This window comes from Hippocampus guttulatus, chromosome 17 (genome assembly GCF_054856545.1).
Source record: "Hippocampus guttulatus isolate MCC_2025c chromosome 17, RoL_Hgut_1.0, whole genome shotgun sequence".
NCBI lineage: Eukaryota > Metazoa > Chordata > Actinopteri > Syngnathiformes > Syngnathidae > Hippocampus > Hippocampus guttulatus.
Genome location: NC_141277.1, coordinates 3,764,578 through 3,784,910, shown reverse-complemented (window position 1 = coordinate 3,784,910; position 20,333 = coordinate 3,764,578). Strand labels below are relative to the sequence as shown.

The following is a 20,333-nucleotide window of genomic DNA, read 5'->3' as shown; positions in this document are numbered from 1 at the left end:
AAAAGCGAATTGGACTTTCATTCTGCGGATAACGAGAAGCCTCCTCTCCGCTGTTCTTTTCCTTCTCTCCACATCTCGGTATGAATGCCATCAATGTTTTAAATGTCAGCTGCAGCCCCGCCGCCTCTTGTTTACTCCGACAAAATCCGTGTCGTCTCAGCGTGACGGCAAAGTTTTCTATTTTAAGACGTGCCTGCATATTTTATGCTGAGTTCGAGAGGCGCGATAGAGGCGGGGATTCTAAGAATACTTGCGCTTTGGTGCGGCTCGTGTCTCGCAGGCGAGAATCAAAGGGTGAAATTTGGTTGTCTTTTTCGGTTTGCTACCGCGCGTTCAAAAACGAAGGGGGGGGATGCTGTCAGAAAGTATCTGCTCATATGCCAGTGTGCCAGGCTGCGGGGCTATTCATTGAGCTTCTGCATGGAGCGGACACGTAGAGCAGAACGGCTCATTCAGACGAATCATCCTCTGGATATGACGTCGCAGATCAGACTCCGGATATGCAGCTCGGGTGAAGTGAAGCGTCGAAATAGGTGTGTGCAGCGTGGAGATCGAAGGTAGCCTGAAATGAACGGACGAAATGAGCCATCGTGGCGGTGGAAATTCGACTCGACACAGATCTAAACATATAACTGCTAGCTTAGTGCTAACGCATCATGCGCAAATGTCAATGACTGACCAATGAAACGCGAAAGTGGAGTTGAGTTTGGGTGGCATCAATTCCTTGTGGGTTTCTGGTATCCGACGAGGGTTATGCTGTATTTGCTTGAAAGTGTCAGACCTTCGCGTAGCTTTCAAGCCAGTGTCAAAAACTTTCAGCAATGTGTTGCAGGCATCAAATTCAAAATGAGTGAATATTTGCCAAAAAAAACCCACCTGATCAGTTTTAACATTAGAAACCTTGTCTTTGTAGCATATCCTCTTAAATATCAGTTGAAAGGGATTTTCGTGTCATCGCATTTTGTTTATATCCTCACTTTCTTGAAATAGGGGTTTGTACACGTGTTTGTCAAAAACAATAAGAGCATAGTGCGGGGTTTTCGCCGTGTTACCTGCCTGTAGCTAGCCACCTGCTGTTGCCCTGCCGCCCAGCTGGTAATGTCACCCGCGTGCATGTGGATGAGCGAGCCTCGGGTCGGTCGGTCGGTCGGTCAGTAACAGCTGGCCAAACGAAGCCAGGCACCTTCCTCGTTTTCTCTTCTTCTTTTTCCTTTGATGATTTATACGCCGCTGCAGAAAGGGCGAGAAGTAGTCCGCCAAGACGCAAAGCCAAAGGAGGAGGGCGAGCGAGGAACAAAAAGCAGCCACAGTACACCATTAGAATGCTAATGAGCTGGACATGGAGGAGGACAGTAGGTCATGAAGCGACCACGGCCAATGACGCATGGGCCTAGCACAGATAGCTCATCGTCGACAGGGGAAATCACTCCTTGGCCTACTGCAATGGCAACTAATATATATACATTTTTAATCATTTCAATTAATTATTGATGGTTAATTTTTTCCATATATTTTTTAGTAAAAACACATATAAACACTTAAAATCACTAAATATATGAAAGTGAATGATAAAAACACGTTCATTGATGACTAATTTCTCCATTGTTGTTTTTTATTGTCTCTTATCTTTGATATTATATTTTTATAACGTAACTTGCACAGGCAGCTGGAGAGACTCCCTGTCCTCACTGGTTTTCTATTTTTGCATTATCAAACAAATGTCAAGATAGATGTCGCAGACTCAACTCACGCCTTCCCATCTTAGAAATCATGGAATGATCTTGTTTAAAAACGGTACTTGTTAATTCCACGTTTCATTGTAGCATCCGCACCATTCACACCCCCAGCGTGAAGGTGTTGCTCCGACGTGGTGCACACACCCTGCTCTCTTTTCACAACACGCTCCCGCCAAAGATCACAGCACAACTCCGGTGATGAAGATTGAGTTGAGACAAAAGGGTCGCTTTCTGCCAAACGTGGGAACTAAACTAGGCTCAAGCTTGTCAGGGGGTTTGACTGCATCGTTGAACAGAACTAATTGAACTTTAAATCGCAGGAATTGTTTTACATGCTTTAATGTACACATTTACTTGACAAAAAGGGGTAATGATCGCATCCAGAACATTGCAGGGAAACTGGCACAACCCAAATTTTCTTGCTGACCCATTAAAAATGGTGACTCCTTGAAATTCTTTAAAATTATGACACCATGCTCCATCCAAGTTAGATATTGTAGGCTAAAATAGCAAAAGAAATCTAGTGTTCCAAATCTGTGAAAGAAACATCTGATTTGGGGTCCATTTAGGCAAATTGTGCCCAAGTTCGAGCTCTTAAATACACTCATATCAGCTAGTTAGCTACTAGCTGCGGGTGGATGGCTAACACGGCTGAACATTCCTTTCACAGTACAGAGACGCTACTCTAAGTTAATACATGCCTCCATGGCGGCAAATGAGAAACTCCTCTGACAAGTATTATCATAACTGAGGACTAAGAGTAATTTCTAAAATAACCCAGGGGCTACAACAGGTAAAGTCGGAGAAGCCATGCTAACCTCGAAGCTATCATGAAATGTGGTCGTGAAATACCAGAGAAAGCACACTTTTCACGGAAGTCGCTGGAAGCACGTAATAGTAGACTGACTATGAACAGCAACTTTCATCTTTTTAAAAGTATGAATTTTAGAAATGTCCTTAAAATCCTTCCAAAGTCAAAAATGTTCACATACATATTTTAGCATGAATGTAGTTTCATAACTGGGAAGTTACGAATACCATACAAGCCAAAGCAAATTGAATGTCAGTTTTTTTTTAAAAATCTTTTAACTGTGTGAAAAATGTTCATCATAAAAAATGTGCATAGCTCAGCCATGCAGTTTTCCTCACTCTCGGACAAAATAGAAGGTATGTCTGACATGCAATGCTCATTTACAATTTTCCTGATGAATACAGTGACAAATGGTGTAGACGGGCCGACGCGTGGTATTGAGTCAGCAGATCAGCTCATCCAAAAAGGCTCATTCCCTTCAAGTTGCGCAGACATGCTTCACAACTAAAAAAGAGGCAGCTCTGTTGGTGCAATGCAGCGATGCGGCGTGATGCTTGACAGGATCCGACTGCATTGCATTAAGAGGCCATTAGCCGTGCGGCGGATGATAAATGGTCTCGGTGTTGCTTAAGTGACAGTTTATTTACACTCAACGTAAGCGTCTCCTTCTGTACCTTCACGTTGAAGGTTTATCTACATGCTAATGTGTACGGACATTTAGCTAAGCCGCGGTCCGCAAATGCCGACTGGCCAATGAAAATCGCAGCACAGCGCAGAACCACTACATAGCAATACTTAGCCAGCTTGCAATCGTCATGTTTTATCGAACAACTCGTCCGATGCGTTTTTCGTGAGGTAACTAAAAGGCTTAGGCTATGCTACAAATGTGAGGGCAGAATTTGTGTTGCGATTGTTGAAATGTTTGTTTTCCCGTCGCCCTGCAGAGATCTGCCTTCTCACCAAGGGTAGACGGACAGCCAGCGTGCGGGCCGACACCTACTGCCGCCTTTTCTCGCTGTCGGTGGACCACTTTAACGAGGTTCTGGAGGAGTACCCCATGATGCGCCGGGCCTTCGAGACGGTCGCCATCGACCGCTTGGATCGCATCGGTAAGGTCTCCTCACGACGGCGATTTCATCCTCCGTCCTGATCTTTTTTTTTTTGTTTGTTTGCCTGTCATCGTGCCCTCGTGTCGTCACACGTTTGCCGCCTTCCCAACATGAAAGCATCGTGTCCGCCATCTTCTGCCGCATGTCCTTGTGATGCTGTCTGATGAATTAATACGCGTCTTGGAACCGGCATTAAGCCTTGTAAAGACCCAATTTTTATGGTTGGATTAATTGGGGAGGAAGCGCATGCCGCCGTCCTGGAGGTGGTCGGGGTGCGGGAGGCGTTGACCCCGCCCACCCTCAATAGACGACCGCGAGTGGATGGAAGCTAACCTCACATGCATGTGTTGTGTGGCCCTCTTCCTACTCATCTGCACTCCTGGGTATGAGCAGCACCCCACCCCCAAATAAGAAGGCCTAAATCGGGGGTGGGAAACCTAAAATATGATTTGAATGCAATTCTATAGAAGCCCCACACAAAAAAAAAAAAGAAATGCTCATAATACATCATGATAAAAATGTTGTTTGATTGTTGCATCACATTTTTTTTAAATCACGCTGTACAGACCTGCGAGGACTTTATGGCCCCTAATAGGAATAAGGTTCCCCACCCCTGCTCCAAATCAACCAAACACTAAATCAAAGCCAGCGACAGGAAACAGGAAGTCGCTTCAGGCTGGAACGTCCCCACTTTCCCCCTCTCGAATAATCCGGTTATAAACTCAGCCAGAACGGTGCTTGCTTATTTTCGAACATACATCGACAGAACCTGGCCACGAAATAGTCCACAAGGTATGAAATCAAAAGGGGCACATGTATGAAATAAACTGGGCACTGCTTTTCATCAGGGACTTTCATTTGTCATTTGGGTTTTTCGCACTGGAACCTCCAAGGTCGAGCACAATCCAAACGTTCCCAACAATGTGTGCCTGAAAGAAATCAAATGTACATGTGGATTTTAAGAAAACAATTTTTTTATTCCCACAGTAATACAAAACAAATCCGTTTTCAGCCATCGTCACTTCTTCTTGAGATGCTCACCTTATTACCGTACAAAAGGAGACATTTTGTTTGCCGGCCTGCCTTTTTGGCGACTTCCATCGCGCTGATTACCCCACCAAACACGAAAAGGTGCGCAGGCTCGGCGGCTCCACTTTTCCCCACGGTGCCAGCTCACTCGGCTGGGCGGCTGGAGGCGAGCCCGGCGTCTTCCTCCAACCGTACGCTCGTCTCAGCGTTGTTTGCGGCTAATTACGCGCTCACACAAGCGGCCGCAGCACACCGTGTATCCGGGTATTGTCCTCTGGCGCCTTTCAAAAATAGCACACGGTGATTCAAGTCTTAACACCACCCGATGGCGGCAAATGACTTTTTCAATACGCATGTGCTAATGGGAAGTTTGCAGTGTGCCTATTATGTCGTCAGTGGTGGAGCCGTGGTGTGTATCTACCTGTTCCTGTTGCTTTTCATTGTCATGTCCATGTAATTTGTGCGTCCTTCAGGTGCGTCAATACGAGCGATTTGTGGTCTTATTACCCCGAGTTAGCGTCACCGTGTCAGGACACTCTGCTCCGGTGCAACACAACACATTGATTAGCGCCACTCAGCCAAGACGACACGCGTGTTTCACATCATGAAGGCAACCTTTTCTCCTCGGGAACCACGTTGTGTGTCTGTCCTAAGTGCAACTTACCAACCACGCTGCGACAAAAATATGACTGACTCTTAACTCATTCAGTACCAGCCAATTCTAGACCAAGTCTGAAAAGACGTTTAAAAACGTCTTTGGGAGTGAATGAGTTAAGTACAAAAAAAAAAAAATCCTCCCCAAACACGCACACAGACACGCAATTTTTTAAATTTTTATTCACCCCTCGCAATCGACTTGGAACTGTAGCAACAAGGAAGCATCTATTTGAGATGCGTTCATACAGTCAGCAGCACAAGTCCAGGAATGACGGTGGTTGGAACAAGAGGCTGCTAGTCAGAAAAACAAAATTACAGTATATGTCCGAATATATGCCCAAAAAAGACCAGTCGCATGCCAGGAAAGAACTACTGTTAAAAGATTCATGACCCCCCTCGCCCAGTAAAACAGTTAAATATCGAGTCTTGAAATTTATCACTCCAGTTACATTTGTAAAATGACAACAAATATACATCTGGAAGCAATTTGAACATCTGGATTGGATGTAGGACCTGCTACCTGTGGCGTGAAATTCTCTTGTTTGCATGACAGTATCATGATGTGAGTCCAAGGAGACGGGCTTGGGTTGCACTCGTCACTTCGGAGTAAGGCGTCTAAATTTGTCCGTGTAGCCTTTCGCAACATGATGCCCTTCAATCTTAGTGAAAATCTGCATTTGCCCTTTTTCCCCTCTTCTATTTAAATTTTTAAAAAAAACGAAAAAAAGACAGCCGCCCACTCTGAGTGACACCTCTCAGAGCGGTTTCACTTCCTGTCCCGCCCACCCCCACCACCCACAAGGGGAGTTTGCCTCATACAAGGGAAGACGCGTGCGTTGTCATGTCTGTCTCGTTTCTCTCTCTCTTTCTCTCTCTCCATATTTATATATGAACTGCATTTGGTCACGTGCTTGTCTTGCTCTTCTTGAAGAAGAAAAATAACAAAGAGAAAAAGAAAAAGTAACGTGTTGCACATTTGACGTGATCTTTTATCTATCTAAAAATCACCTGACCAGGAGTCCGTCTTGAGACGAGCTCATCTCGTTTTCAAGAGTGTCCTGGCCGACGAGTAGGCACCAGGTAAACACTTCCTTCCAGTTGCAACATTCAAACAGAGGCTTAATTTAAAAAAAAAAGAAATAAAATAGTGTTCCAGTAGAGGCTGGTTTAGTTGGACCCGCCGCCCCCAAATTCATCCTCCAAAAGCTTCTTGTCCCCCACCCCCTTCCCTCCTCCCCACTAGGATACATACACATAATTCCAACCATCCACCCGAATTCCCGGATGACGAGGGAGACAATCCAGGAAACAAAGATGCGCCATTCACATGCCTTTTTTTTTCTTTCACAGATTAGCCACCCGGATTATTGCACATCTTTTAATTATTTTGCCCAACGGTATCAAAATCTGCAGACTAGTCAAACTTTCCTCATGCAACCTGCCACCATCTTGTTTTTGTTGCATTCCACGACTGACGCAAATGGTTTTTACTTTTGCGTGAGTTGAATACAGCTATTTTTTTGTTTTGTTTTGTTTTGTTTCAGTCACACATTCCAACTTAAAAGAATCACCAGTCACACATGTCTTTGGACAAGAATAAGGAGCCGATTTTCTGCAGCATGATCATTATTGAGTCAATTTATGACTTTGTGCTCCGAATAAAGGCGGAGTTCTCCTTAAAAACAGGGGTGAGGAGCCTTTTGTATTTATGCGGCTCGCGTTCCAGAATCAAAAGGTCAAATGATTTTCATTTACAAATGCTCCAAATATATATGCATTCGTTTTGGAATATTTTGCATTGAGTCAATATGGCCTCGGGAGGACTCTCCTGATCGGAGAAAAGTTTCCCCATCCCTGCCTTAAAGGAATGCTAACGAAAAATGACAGTGTTGTTTCAAAAATAACATATTTATTTGTTTAGTTGATTGTTTTTAATGAGACACATTGACCATGATTTCAATCATGTTTGTCTTCATGCTTATGTTTGTTTGTTTGCATGTGTTTTCTTCTCATTTTTTACCAGCGTATTCATATTTGTTTTTTGTTTTTTTTTTGCCTTGTTTGATTGTGGAGGGTTTATTTAAGTGTTATTTGTGTGGCATGTACCCTAGTATGTTTTTTTTAGGGGGTGGTGGGGGGTGTTCATGTGTGTATTGAACGGATTTTATATATTTAGTCCTAAAAGTTATGTTTTCATCATCCTTTTTTCTCCTCATTATTTAGTGTAACTAATAAGATATAATTTTCCATTATTTTCTTTTTTTTCCCAGTCATCCTTTCCAATTTTGCCAGAACTTTGTTGACACTTCAATTTGTTGCGTTCACCAAAATATTGTTGAATGGAACTGATTTACAGTGCACAAAAATATGAAGGGATGCTTTTTTTTTCAAAAGGTAAATAATCAGAATTGGTTTGAATCAGAGATGCAAGTAATTCTTCCTTTTTTGCACTGACTCCGAGTCGTCCGTAGTTTTTTCTCTAGAACATAATAGTAATAATAATCAGTATGACAATGTAATATTAATATACTGTAGTTCTATATTTAGTATTAATTATATATGGATTAGGTTGGGCAACAGGTCAAATTCTTTTCAGAAATGTCATTGCTATAAATTGCATCCATATTGTAAATGTTTAAAAACTAACCAATTGCAAACCTGTTGTGCTCAAAAGGTAAATACAAATGAACAGCACTTTAGGATTGATTAGTTCACACACCAAATTTTGCAGTGCCAAAGATTCAGCAAGTGAGGCAGTCCGAAAATTGCCTCCCTCTCCTCTCCAGTGATCTTATTTTTTGGACGCCACATATTTTGTTGTCAAAGCTGCCGTGTGAGTGGTATCAATTATTTACTGTTCTTCCAATCCGCAGAGCTAGATCCTGTCACCTTTAAAAACGCCATAAAAACGGCCTTGTAAGTCAACTGGTAGTCGCTGGTGCTAGCTGTAGCCTGTAGCGAGAAACCAGAGTCCACACAGGTGACATCAATCCTTCTAAAAGTCAATGTGAGTTTGTTAGCTTACCGGCGGCCTTGAGCAGGGAAAAAAACTAATATATGCCGTCCGAGCGGAGAAGCGTCGAGCCCCTCTAGGACGGTTGGAGTCTTCATGATGAAGTGACTGAGGCGGAAGCCTCGAGCGCACTTATCGTCCACTCCGTCTTCTTTTGCCAGCCACGTTAATTCCCGGGCTGTCGATAAGCCCGGCCCACAGCGATCGGAAAGAAATTTATCCGAAAAAAAAAAAAAAGTGACTTGCTTCCTGTGCCCGTGGGCGCAGCGTGCCCTTTATGGCGCGTAATTAGTCCGTTTCCAATTAGAATCAATTGTATTTATCAAGCCCCAGGGGGCTCAACGACACCCACTGCGGCGAGTTCTTTTTAAAGGCTGTATGGGAGGAATTATGCGAGTTCTAATTGAATTGTGCGGTTCAGTTGGAAGCACGACTTACTGTTTCATCCATTAATATGAACGTCACCTCAAAAGCACTCTGTAGTGAGAGTTGTACAATAGACCTTTTTTTTTTTCTTTTCGTGACTTTGTCTGAAGAAGTGGAAATCGTAGGTGGTGTCCCTGTGTGACGTGTGTGAAGTCTTTGTGGTTTGAATAGACTGTGACTTTCAACGAGACTTACGTGTCGTTTGTCGTGAGGGAAAGTGTCCCGAGTGGTGACGCGTTTGCTGCGACTCATCAGTATTCCGAGTTGCGTCAGCACTTTTCCGACCAGACGACGCCACACGTAATCTTTGTCTCCTTATGTGTCCTTCACCCTTTCCTCTCAGAGCGCCCACCCCCACCCCCCCATAGTCTCCCATCGCCACCATCGCCGTTCGGTGTACTTCACACTCCACGTTCCATATGAGCGAGTTTAGTTGAAGAGTCAAAGGTGCAGTTTGAAGACCTTACAAAATTTGCATGGCCCGTCACTGGTCAAGTCCAGAGGTGGCAAAACGACTCGCACTCTTAAGACACAGAGTTAAAATTGAGTCAAATGAGACAGACTCTGGAATGCGTTTAGGTGCAAACGGTTGAAGGTACTTTCCACTTTCGAGTACGGTACCCATTTTGATAGCTGCCTTGGCAAAATGGAAAAATTGTGACATGTCAAGTCACCAAGAGCTAGCTTGCGTTGACACGGACTTTTATGCAATCAAATGGTGTCCCCGGAGCTTCACTAACTTTGTGCGCTGACGAACAAAAAATCCTAAATGAGGTCATGGTAACAACTGGAAGAAATAAATCTTAACATTAGGTGTTTTGTTGGTTGTTAGGCTAGCACAAGAATCATTCTTGGAGCCGACAAGATTACATTTTCTTCAATGAGACCATTGAACGAATTCGCTGTTGTGAATTTGGTGCTTCCTGGTTCATCTACGCCCATGTTTTGTTTTTTTTCCCCTCACCTCGAGATCTCAATCAGACTACAGATGTGCTTTCACATAATCGGGAGTCAAAGTAAATGATCGGAAAAGCACTCAGTTCAAATACAATGCCTGAAAATTTTATAAGGTCCGAACGAGAAGTGTTGGCACTCGGTTACTCGGCACCGGCGGTCAAGTCTTCAAGCTGCATCTCAATCTTATTTGCCGTTCCCGTCGGAGTGCTCGGCCTCAGCCAGGCCAGCTCACCTCTCTTGACTGCTCCTCAACAGGGAAGAAGAACTCATTGTTGCTGCAGAAGTTCCAGAAGGACTTGAACGCCGGCGTATTCAACACACAGGAAAACGAGATCTTGAAGCAGATCATTCGCCAGGACCGGGAGATGGTGATGATGGTGGACCGCAAGCAGTCGCTCAGCGGGATGAACTCGACACCCATGTCCGGCAATTCCATCATTAACTCGCCGGCGCAACCGCCCTTCGCCGCCGCCTTTGGGATGAGTCAGTTCCAGCAGTCGTCGGTACCTTTGACCTACAGTGCTTCAGCTATCGCCAACGCCTCCGCCGCCCGCATGCTGCCGGCCGCCGCCGCCGCGGCCCTCTACCCCGCCGCCAGCGTTTCCCACCTGGGTTCGTCCTCGGGCAACCCGCAGACGCCGCTCCAGGGAGCCATCATGTCGCCGTGCTCTTTCACGGCCGCCATGTGCAGCCCGCCGGTACAGACGCCGCTGGCCAGCCGCAGCTTCCAATACGGCTCTCCCACGACGTCCCAGCTGTCGCTCATCCAGCAGCCTGTCGGCCAGCCGTCTCTCGCCGGCCAGCAGTCGCAACTTAGCCAGCAGCCGCCGGTGTCGGCCGCAGGCGGTGGCTCGACGCAGCAGCAGTCTCCGCAGCAGCAGTCTCCGCAGCAGCAGCAGGTCCCTTCTCCCCAGCGAGGGGATGTTCACAAAAGCACGCAGGCGCTGCAGTCTGGCAGCTTGAGTCGAGACGTGCGACACTTATCGGCCTCGCAGCCGTCGCTGCCCCACGACGCGTCGCTTGGGCCGAGGGCGCACCAGGCCTCGGGCGACTCGCTGGCCTCCATCGCACCGCCCCCGGCGACTGCGGCGGTGGCCATCCAGGGGTTGAGTCTCCAAAGCGGCATCCGCACCACAGTTCCCCAGCGGGTCAATTTGTTCCGGCAAATGTCATCAGGGGCCCTGCCACCTGTGCGCTCCACATCGGCGGCCGTGGCGGCGGCGGCGGCGGCGGCGGCGGCGGCGGCGGCGGTCTCGTCGTCATCGGGCCAGCACAGGGAATCCCCCGGCTCTCGGAGAGATTCTGTCCTGAGCAGTACGGAGACTGAGCAAGACAAAATGCGCTTCGCGTCCAATTTATGATCCTTTTCCCCTTTGCTTTTGGATTCTTTTTATTTTAACCATGGAGGAGCTCCAAACTACTTTGGCATTGTTTTCTCTTCTCAGATAACCTCATTGAAATCGTGTACATACCGAGCCCTTGTATGATATTTTAGGATCATTGTCACCCTACTTAAGAATGTATATTATACAGATAATCTTTTTCTTTTATGCCATAACTATGACTAAATACACATCTGGTATATGGCCTCTGTGTATGCGTGTGTGTGTGTGTGCGTGTGTGTGTGTATATGTATATATACATACACACACATACAAATATGGTACAAATGAGAACGTTGGGAGAATTGGCGAGTGCATGTGACTGTGCGTTGAAATCCAATTATAAAATATTTCACAATGGCAATTGGAAAAAAAAATCTGTAGTCTAAAAAAAAAACATGAGTCTTCCTTTCTGAGAAATATAATGAATTATATACAATGTATGATTTTTTTATTTATATATATATATATTTATGAGTTGTTGTTTTTTTGTTTGCATTACGGATTGTGACTTCCTTTTCCATCGAGGAAGAGGAGAAGCAGCGTTAAGCGCCACTGTGGAATCATACGTGCAAAGTAAACACTTGCAAAACGTCTTTAAAAAAGAAGAAGAAAAAAAAAGAACAAACAACAAAACAAAGCACACGCCCCCATGAGGGAATTTTCTGGACTTTCAGAAACCAACACCGTACAGAAATGTGTCTGCAACCTCGACAGTGTTAAGGGAATGAATAACAGAAAATGCTGCTTTAAGACACGTGTGACAGATGGACGAAAGGACGGATGACGGGTGCGTTTGTTTTCTATTCCTCATTTGGGATGGTTGAAGTGTGACGTAACGACAAAAGAGAAAAAGAAAGCTATGTGTATATTTATAATATTTATAAACTAAAGAATTATCACCATTATGCAATAGACTGTGACATAAAAATTACCTAATACGTGTGCTGTAAATAATTTTTGTAGAGCTAGTATTTACAGATACTGTGTGGTGCATTCTCTCTATCATAAACAAATGTCTTACTTCTGTCGGGGAACCTAGCTAGCCCACCTGCAAGCGACAAAGCTGACAAACGAACCTTAATGCAAAAATAATAATAATTAAATGCAGCATGCCGACGAACAGGCTCAACGAGAATCCCATTTTGTTCAAAAGTGATTTTCTTTTCGTGATATGTTCTTTGACACATTTTTTAAATACCTTGATTTAGTTTTGCCGCACTTTGGACGGTAAAAAAAAAAACCTTGAACAGGTCTATGATGAACTAACTCGTTTCCACATACATTGGCTGTTTTGCTAAATTGAATGTTGTTCTCATTATATATTTCCTTAGCTTTCAGCTTCCAGTTAATTTTAGTCTCCGAGTTGAATCGCAGCACATGCTATTGATGTCATACGAACGATATGACGTCAACATCAGTTGGGGGGGGGGGCAAAATTAAAAAACACTGAATGGTAAAAGAGGTTCAGGGAGAGATGGTGAGAATTTTAGCAACTTGAGCGAGATGATACAGCACCTAATTTGTAATCATATATATCTTTTTTTGTAGCATCTGTTCAATTTGAGTTATCTAGCGCTCATCACAAAACATGATAGATGATGATTCTTCCAAAACTCGTTCGACACAACTCTCACCTCAATGTAAAATATACAGAACCCCCCCCCCCCCCCCCCCAACAGCAGGTGCCAGTTAGTTGCCGGGGTACCAAAAGCATGAAAACAGTCAATGTTCCAATTGGTTCAGGGTTTATGTTCGGTTCAGACGAGTTCTTCACCAAAAACAAAAGGACTACACACTAATGGAGATATCGCGTCACTGGAGTTGACGACGTTCATGACTTCTATTCTTCAATTGTCATGTTCTTCTTCTCATCTTATTGTTGAGGCTGCTACTTCTCGTCGCATTCCGACTATGACGACACGTTTATCCGCAGATTTGGATTCTATTTCGAACGAAACAGCCACCGGGGCGTTTTTTTTTTTTCCTCTCAAATTTTGAAACAATTCAGGACTTGAAGCTTTACCCAAAACGAACAAACTAACAAACAAAAAAAAGGCTGCAGAGCGCTGCTGTTTGCATTAAGGTTCTACGTCTCATGTAAATCCTTCCCCTTGGGCTCGCATACGCTAAACCAACCCAAAAACAGACGCAGAAGCGTCCAAGCAAAGATCCGGTTCACATCCGATCGGGCGGGCCCTCTTTTTGGCTTCCGGCGCGTTCCGTCAATCGGGTGGTGAAGCTTATCCGAGCCCTTCCGGAAATGTGCGTTTGGCTACCAGTTTGTGTCGATACTGTACTGATATGATCCCAACGTCGCCGTCAATGAAAGCATGCACTGTCACCAAAAAAAAAAAAACAAACAAAAAAACAATGTTGACGTTAAATGTTGTTTGATTATGTTCATTGTGCGTCCGCCTCGGTGTCGTCTGTGCGAGCATCGACTTTTCACATGGACATTCTTACGTATTTGTGCCTAAACAACAGCCATGTTCCGCCCTTCTTCGGTTCATCCTGACTTTCCTCTTTGACCCGTTTTATGTCTCTTGTGTTTTTTGTTATTGTTTTCTTCAGACGGGAAAGGACTTTGCGACGACGGCCAAATGTCTCACGGCATCCAGCTTTTTCAAGCAGCTTTCTTTTCTCTCTCGTATTCACGCTATTATCTGCAAAGTGGATTTTTTTTTGGGGGGGGGGGGGTGTTGGGGTGGTGCAATGCAATCTTATCGCAAGTAATATCACACATGACAAGATGTACTCATGGCGAGCACCTTTCTTACTTTTTTTTTTTTGTTGTTGTAGTTAGCCACTGATATTTGTGTAAGGACACCGGCCAAAGCAAAAAAAAAAAAAAAGAATTGTCTTGCTTTACAAATTGCACTTTTCCAGTAGAAAGCTGAACATATTTTTTTGGGGGGTGGCAGATTTCCAACTCGAGCACTTAATCGTGAATCTGCCGTCGTTCCATAGGAATGAGTGATGATGCATTGCAGGACTGTTGTTTTATTTTTATTTATTTTTTGCTGTTTAAATTGTATTTTTTTTTTTTACATATATATTTGCCTTCGGAGGGAGTGCTTCCCAGCTATGTGCTTTCATTTTTTATTTATTTTTTGTCTTTCCTTCCTCTACCGATCACAGCTACCAGACGGGCATTAATGGCGACGTAACAAGCTTACACATTAGAAGCGTAGAGACCCTCAACAAGCCAGCACATATGTTTGTATTTACATTCTCGATTTGGTTCCATTTTATTTTATTTATATATTTTTTTTGTCGTCGTTCGTCGGTTTGTTTGGTTTAGGCGGAAGAAATATAGAGATGCAAAAAGATTTTCCGCAGAGGACGAGAGCCACATTTCAGTTTTCGTGAGTTTCCTCGCGGAGGACAAGAAAGATTAATGTAAACTTTCTTACAACAATATGCAGACAAACAGTGTTTGTCAAAAAATCCTTTTGATTTTTCTTTTTCTTTTTGGTTTCGTTTTGTTTGTAAATAATAAACCTTTAAGATATAGAAAATAAACGACATATTGTCATTTCACGCGAGTGTGTGTCATGGTCTTGTGGATGCGGGCGAGTCGCGATTGAATCGATCGATGGTCGGGAGAAGGTTCTGAAAGAATCAGCAGTTCCGGCGAAATATCGAAAATGCCTCCGGGAAGGGATTTCCATTCATTACCTTTCGAGTTCCAAGACCAAAGTCGTAAAGCTGCCTACCCCAAAAGACAAATTCCCTCCCTCGCAGGTCAAAGGATTGATTTCTTTGTTGGGAGCGTCAACAGCAAACGACTCAAAACTTGTGTGGCATAAAGCTCCCGAGGCTCGCTTTGGAACGACGCCGTTGCTATGCGGCTGCCGCGTTATCACAGGAACAACAGGGCCTCCTTTGGTCTTAATGAAAAGTCATTGTATGCACGGGAAATTGATTCTTAAAGCATGCGTCACTTCAACTTGTCCTCACATTTTGTCTTTGTCACAGAGGGATCATTTCCTTCCCTATTCTGAGTTTAGCAATTCCATCCAAGGAGCTTTTGAATATTAAAACAATACATCAAGTGTCTTTTGGGCTTTGAACTCGATAGCAGCAAACAAACACATTTTTCTCAGCTGGTTATTAGCCGACTCTTTGTTTTGAAGTTGAAAATTCAACCCATTTTGGGGTTTTTTTTTTAGCCTGCAGTAACTGTCTTTAATCAAGCTAAGTGACCTTGTTAGCATGTCTCAACACGGTTAATGGGACCAAATTAAAGACGCCAAGCTAACAAAACAGCGCTAGTCATTAAGTTCTTAATTGGACACTCAATGAAAGACTTTTTACCGTGGAAGATTCATTACGAGCGTAAAAGACTTTTGACTTTTTCCTGTGTTTCGACTGGTGAAATTTGACTTGAGAAAAATAAATCAATGTTCACAAATTGCTACTTGACACAGAGCAGAAAACGGAGCAAACCTTCCATATCTAGAAAATCTTAGTAGTAGTAGTCAGTTGTTGTCAAGGACATCGCGCATGTTAGGAATGTTGGTGGCTAAAAAAAAAGCTTTTGGAAAGCATAAGATCTTTAGGACTACATTACTTGTGCACAGGACAATTCTTTTCCGACTGTACCTTGGGACCCTGCCTGTAAAGATCCCAAACAGAAGCATGACGAAACTCCCCGGGTTTGATATCCTGCCACAGAGTGACACAGCTTTCTCTGCAGTCATCCAGGGACCATATGGCTCTTAGCAAAGAGCATAGCCTGCTACCCGTACCCCCCGCACCCCCTTGGGACACTTCCTTGTGCTCTTTCCGGATCCACAAAATGGCAGGCGAACCCCATTATGATTCCCTCTAGAACTGTGTCACTATTTTAACAAGCCGCGAGGTTCCGGAGCACTTCGTGACAGAGGCGGCTGAGCCCCGCTCGAAAGGTGAACGACGAGCGAAAGCTCGGGTGGGCCGCTGGGAAAACCACATGGTGCCGGCCTTCTGTTGGTTCTCCATCTGCACTGGAAAGCACTGAGGTAAGCTTTTTGGCAGACATTCCTTCATACTACATTATACAAAACATACGCTTACCTTGTTTGTTTGTTTGTTTTTTTTAAAGTTATCATTCTGCATGAATCATGTTGTGATGTTAAAAAAGAAAAATCTCTGTGAGAATGCATTCCTTTGGGCGCAAATTGGAGGCGTGTGCAGACAGATGTGTGATGTACGTCTTCGTATTTCACACAAATATAATGACCAGCGTGGGACAATCCAACGCAATCATTGTAGAAATAAATTCATGAAAGGAGTCACACTCAATATCATCTAAAAAATGTTTCTATTTATATAAAGTAGGGCCCGTCATCGTAATTAGTTGTTTTTTTTAATGCAATTAGCTTTTAGATTCAGGTCTTGCGACTTACAACGGCAACCTGCGACGTCATATTTTCCACTCCTTTGATTGGTTGATCGGAGCTGCTCATCAAAACAGGATGATTCATCATGACAGTTTTCACAGGTGCGCAGTGGCGGACGAAAGTCAGACATGATCAAAATTTCATTTTCAAGGCGTATGTTTCCAGTTAAAGTGAACTTTTTCATTTTAGGTCGGCCAATATTGCGACTGGGCCACTTGTAAAAGGATTTCTTTGCCCGTCCCGAAGCAACGACAGCTAGCTTGGCTCTGGCTTCCCAGCACAACGAACGAAAGAGAATGGATGTCGTCTATAAATAAGCATCTCTGGTAAGTACGACGTATTTTATTTAAAATATACATTTTTGTCATGTTATTGGATACTTATGAATCGTGAACTGCTTTACCGTTGTGTAGAAGTTTGATGTTGATGTTTTGGAAGAGAAAGGTTCGATTATGTTTCGTGCTATTAGTAATAATAGTATTCTTCCTCAAAAAACATTAAATGCGTCCTTCTCTCTGTAATTCTTTGATCTTTCTTCCTTTTCTTTTTTTTTTTTTTTGTGGGTTGGCGTGCGGCAGCCACATGCGCTGCGAGCAAAGTTGACCTTTGCAGCCAGCATCTTGCCTTCACGTTGCGTTTAACCTCGCGTGTCAAGGCCCGCCATCTCTGCTGACCTCCGCACGGAGGTTGCGGGCTTCTTGTTATCTCGCGACCCTCAAACCCACCCGCACGCACGTCGTTTGTGTGAGAGGAATCGTAGATCCGAGCGGCATCACTGCGGCTGCACAAAGAAGGAGACAAAAGCGTTTTCCCCCTTGTGAGATTTGAGCACAGCGAACAATCAGATTGTGCTGTTGCGGCCACAGAAGATAACTAGCCAGGAAGTTATTGCGACGTTAAAATGGCTTTCATACAGGGTGTCCAAACTTTTCCGTTTGAGGGCCGCTTACAGAAAAATGGAAGGACGAAAGGGCCACTTAAAAAAGTGAAAATAATTGAAGATGTACTGCCTGTCAACATTTTTTTTCATCCTTGCTACTACTTCTAATTATTATTGTTTATGTTGATATTGGTGAACCAACAAAAACACCAGACTCCACAGCCATGTGACACCTAAAGCTTCCTACGTAACAGTAAATAATCCCGCCAGGGCTAAACCTCCTGCCAGATTAAAGCAAATCCCCACCCCGCCCCTCATTTCCATTTTTGATTGGCCTATCCATGACTTTATTAACAATCTCATGATCATATCGCGTGGGGGGGGGGGGGGGGCAAGTACATCCACGGGTCCCGTCTGCTCACCACACGTCCGCTTGGATGTCACTGAGACGTTTGCATGTGCAAATCTGCCTGCCGTTATGAATCGAATGACCTTTGTCTAAACCGCAATCCCGAACCGTCTGTTACGCCGCATAAGCTTCCATTTCGCTTATTGTTTTTATTTTCCTCCCTAAAATAAATCTGAAAGGGATCTGCTGTAATTCCATTATACGCGTTTATACTGCTTCATGTGCTTATATATATAATGTGATTTGATTTTTTTTTTTTTTTTTATGGCTTCTGGAGCAATTATTGTGCCCTGTGAAGTCTGCCTGGTAACAAGTGACACTGTCAACCCCTTATAAGGGACGGAATAATATTCAGTAACAAGTGAATGTTGAAAAGTGGCTCCCTCCCTAATCAAGTGCACGTCCTAACCCTTAAAAGAATCCAATATATTATTCTACCATATATGATATGTGTTTATGAACCTTCTATTGCGGCCTGGGACAACTTGGCCTCTGATTTTTGAGTCAAGTCATCTCCAACTTGATGGGGCCGAGATTGTATTTATTTTAATCTGTAAACTCCCCAAGTCATATTGTGTTCTTCAGTCGGATGCTTGAATGACAGATGGCCAATCCAGATATAATCTGAGGCATTAAGGTCACACTCGCCAAGGCTTATTTCTTTCCTTCTTTCTTGTTGTGTGAATTAATGCCATCATCATTCATCTTGAGAACCCCTGATGCATGCGTGCCGTCTCCTTAGATGACCTGAGCTTTTCTTCTGCTCACTGACACAAAAATTCTCCAAAGAAAAATCCGCACCGTCGACCTTTCGAGGACCACCAAACCCAAACACGTCTGCCGTTCGATTGAAATCTATATCAATGTTGTTACACCCCAGCCCTCTGGGTGGCGATGTACAAAATAAAGTGTGCGCAATCTAGCATACTTTTTCACCACCACAGCTCCATCTGCTGGAGCTGGTGGGTCGCTGCGCTGCTTGACCCAAATACATGCGGACTGTATGAATGGGAAAACGGTCAGAAAGTGTTGACAAACTATAAAAGAAGTCATGTGATAACTAATCATTCAAATGTGGATTTTGCGATATTTGTATAATTGTATGCACTGGCTGATACGTTATTTGGAAAAATCAATTGAATGTAAAAATCCCGACGATGAGCCCACTTTATTTCTTCTATTAATTTTCCATGCAGAGTCATCTGGATCTTATCTCAATAAATGCGCGGTGATGAGTCATTCTCCAGTAAGCCTTGAAATTCCCGCGTGTTGACTTTCAGCCGTCCTTGTTTGACTTTTTCCCCCCCAAAATATTCATCCGCCCTTCCCTCGCTCTGACATTTTAAAACTTTGAGTGACGGGTGTGAAGGCTGAATCAATCACAAGGAGAAAAGTGCAAAGACTTGAGGGAGGTGTGGCCGGTGATTGACAAATGGCTAAACAAGACCAACCATTAGGATTGTTGATGTTGTCAAAAGTGACCATACGTTTCCTCATTTTGACTTATTCCGCTGATCTTTACTGGGACACTCTCCATCACATCTGTTTTACTTGCTTGACGCTTGCTGGTTAAATCGGAAGTCATTTGCGCACTTTGCAAAGCCAAATTCAAACACCCTATTAGTTGTAAGTCTTTGGCGTAGCGTCTTAGAGGATAATATCCTGCTCTAGTTACCTTCACGGAGCATCAAAAACCAACACTGCTGGAGTTTGGTGCCCACGGGCGGAACTAAACCTGTCAGCGAGAAGTTTGGAGAATTGTTTCCATGAAAAGAATTACAGAAATCTGTTTTGATCATTTTGTTCGAACAGTTATACGTTATAACAGAACGATTGTATTCAGGGACCAAGGAAAGCTATTCCAACGGTGTTTACTTTTAAATATAATTTCATTTGACATTTATTCCAAGATTTCACCCAAGTAAATATCTTGCCCTTTTTTGTTTTGTCTCTGTCAATAAGATATCATCATCCATGTATTTTTCCCCCCATCATGGAAATGTTCACATTATCTGGATGCGCGCTACCTTAATCCCACGCCAGCTGCAAGCCAGTCAGCGATGTGAACCACCGCATGACCAATGGCCACCTGAACCATTTATTTATCAGCTTTCTCCTCATCCGGATCACCCCGATCCACGAGGTGCCCTTGGGCTATAGCAGCAGCCTGGGTGGGAGTCACAGCAGAGCGGAAGAAGACATAAATCGCATGGGAAAAGCAAAGCACACACACACACACAAAAAAAAAACTTTGGCGGCAGAAAATCCTCTTGTATAACAGCGTGGTTTTTTTCCCCCTGCGTTTTTCAAGATGTGGTGTTTTGGCAGCGTTGTTTAGGATCTGTGAAATGTCACATTAGCGCAAAGAGGCCTGCCGGAAAAAAAATCCCCTAATTCACATTTTCCCTGCATGGATTGCCTCGTTGCCGCCATCTGCTCGTCGGGCATCTCCAGCCGCAGCCACATTCTGCCCGTCCGAAGGAATTAAAGCAGATAACTCGCTCGGGACTTTTCGATCATAAATATTCTTGTTGGAA

At 44.0% G+C, this 20,333-nt stretch overlaps 1 protein-coding gene across 1 annotated transcript in view; it reads left to right on the top strand.

Moving 5' to 3' along the window:
* hcn1 (hyperpolarization activated cyclic nucleotide-gated potassium channel 1) overlaps window positions 1-14,668 on the top strand; it is a 50,896-nt gene extending 36,228 nt beyond the window's left edge. The window contains exons 7-8 of the mRNA XM_086135121.1: window positions 3,492-3,656; window positions 9,994-14,668. Coding sequence (XP_085991247.1) covers window positions 3,492-3,656; window positions 9,994-11,099 — 1,271 coding nt within the window. The 3' untranslated portion in view covers window positions 11,100-14,668. The remainder of the gene's footprint in view (window positions 1-3,491; window positions 3,657-9,993) is intronic.
* Window positions 14,669-20,333: the final 5,665 nt, after the last annotated feature.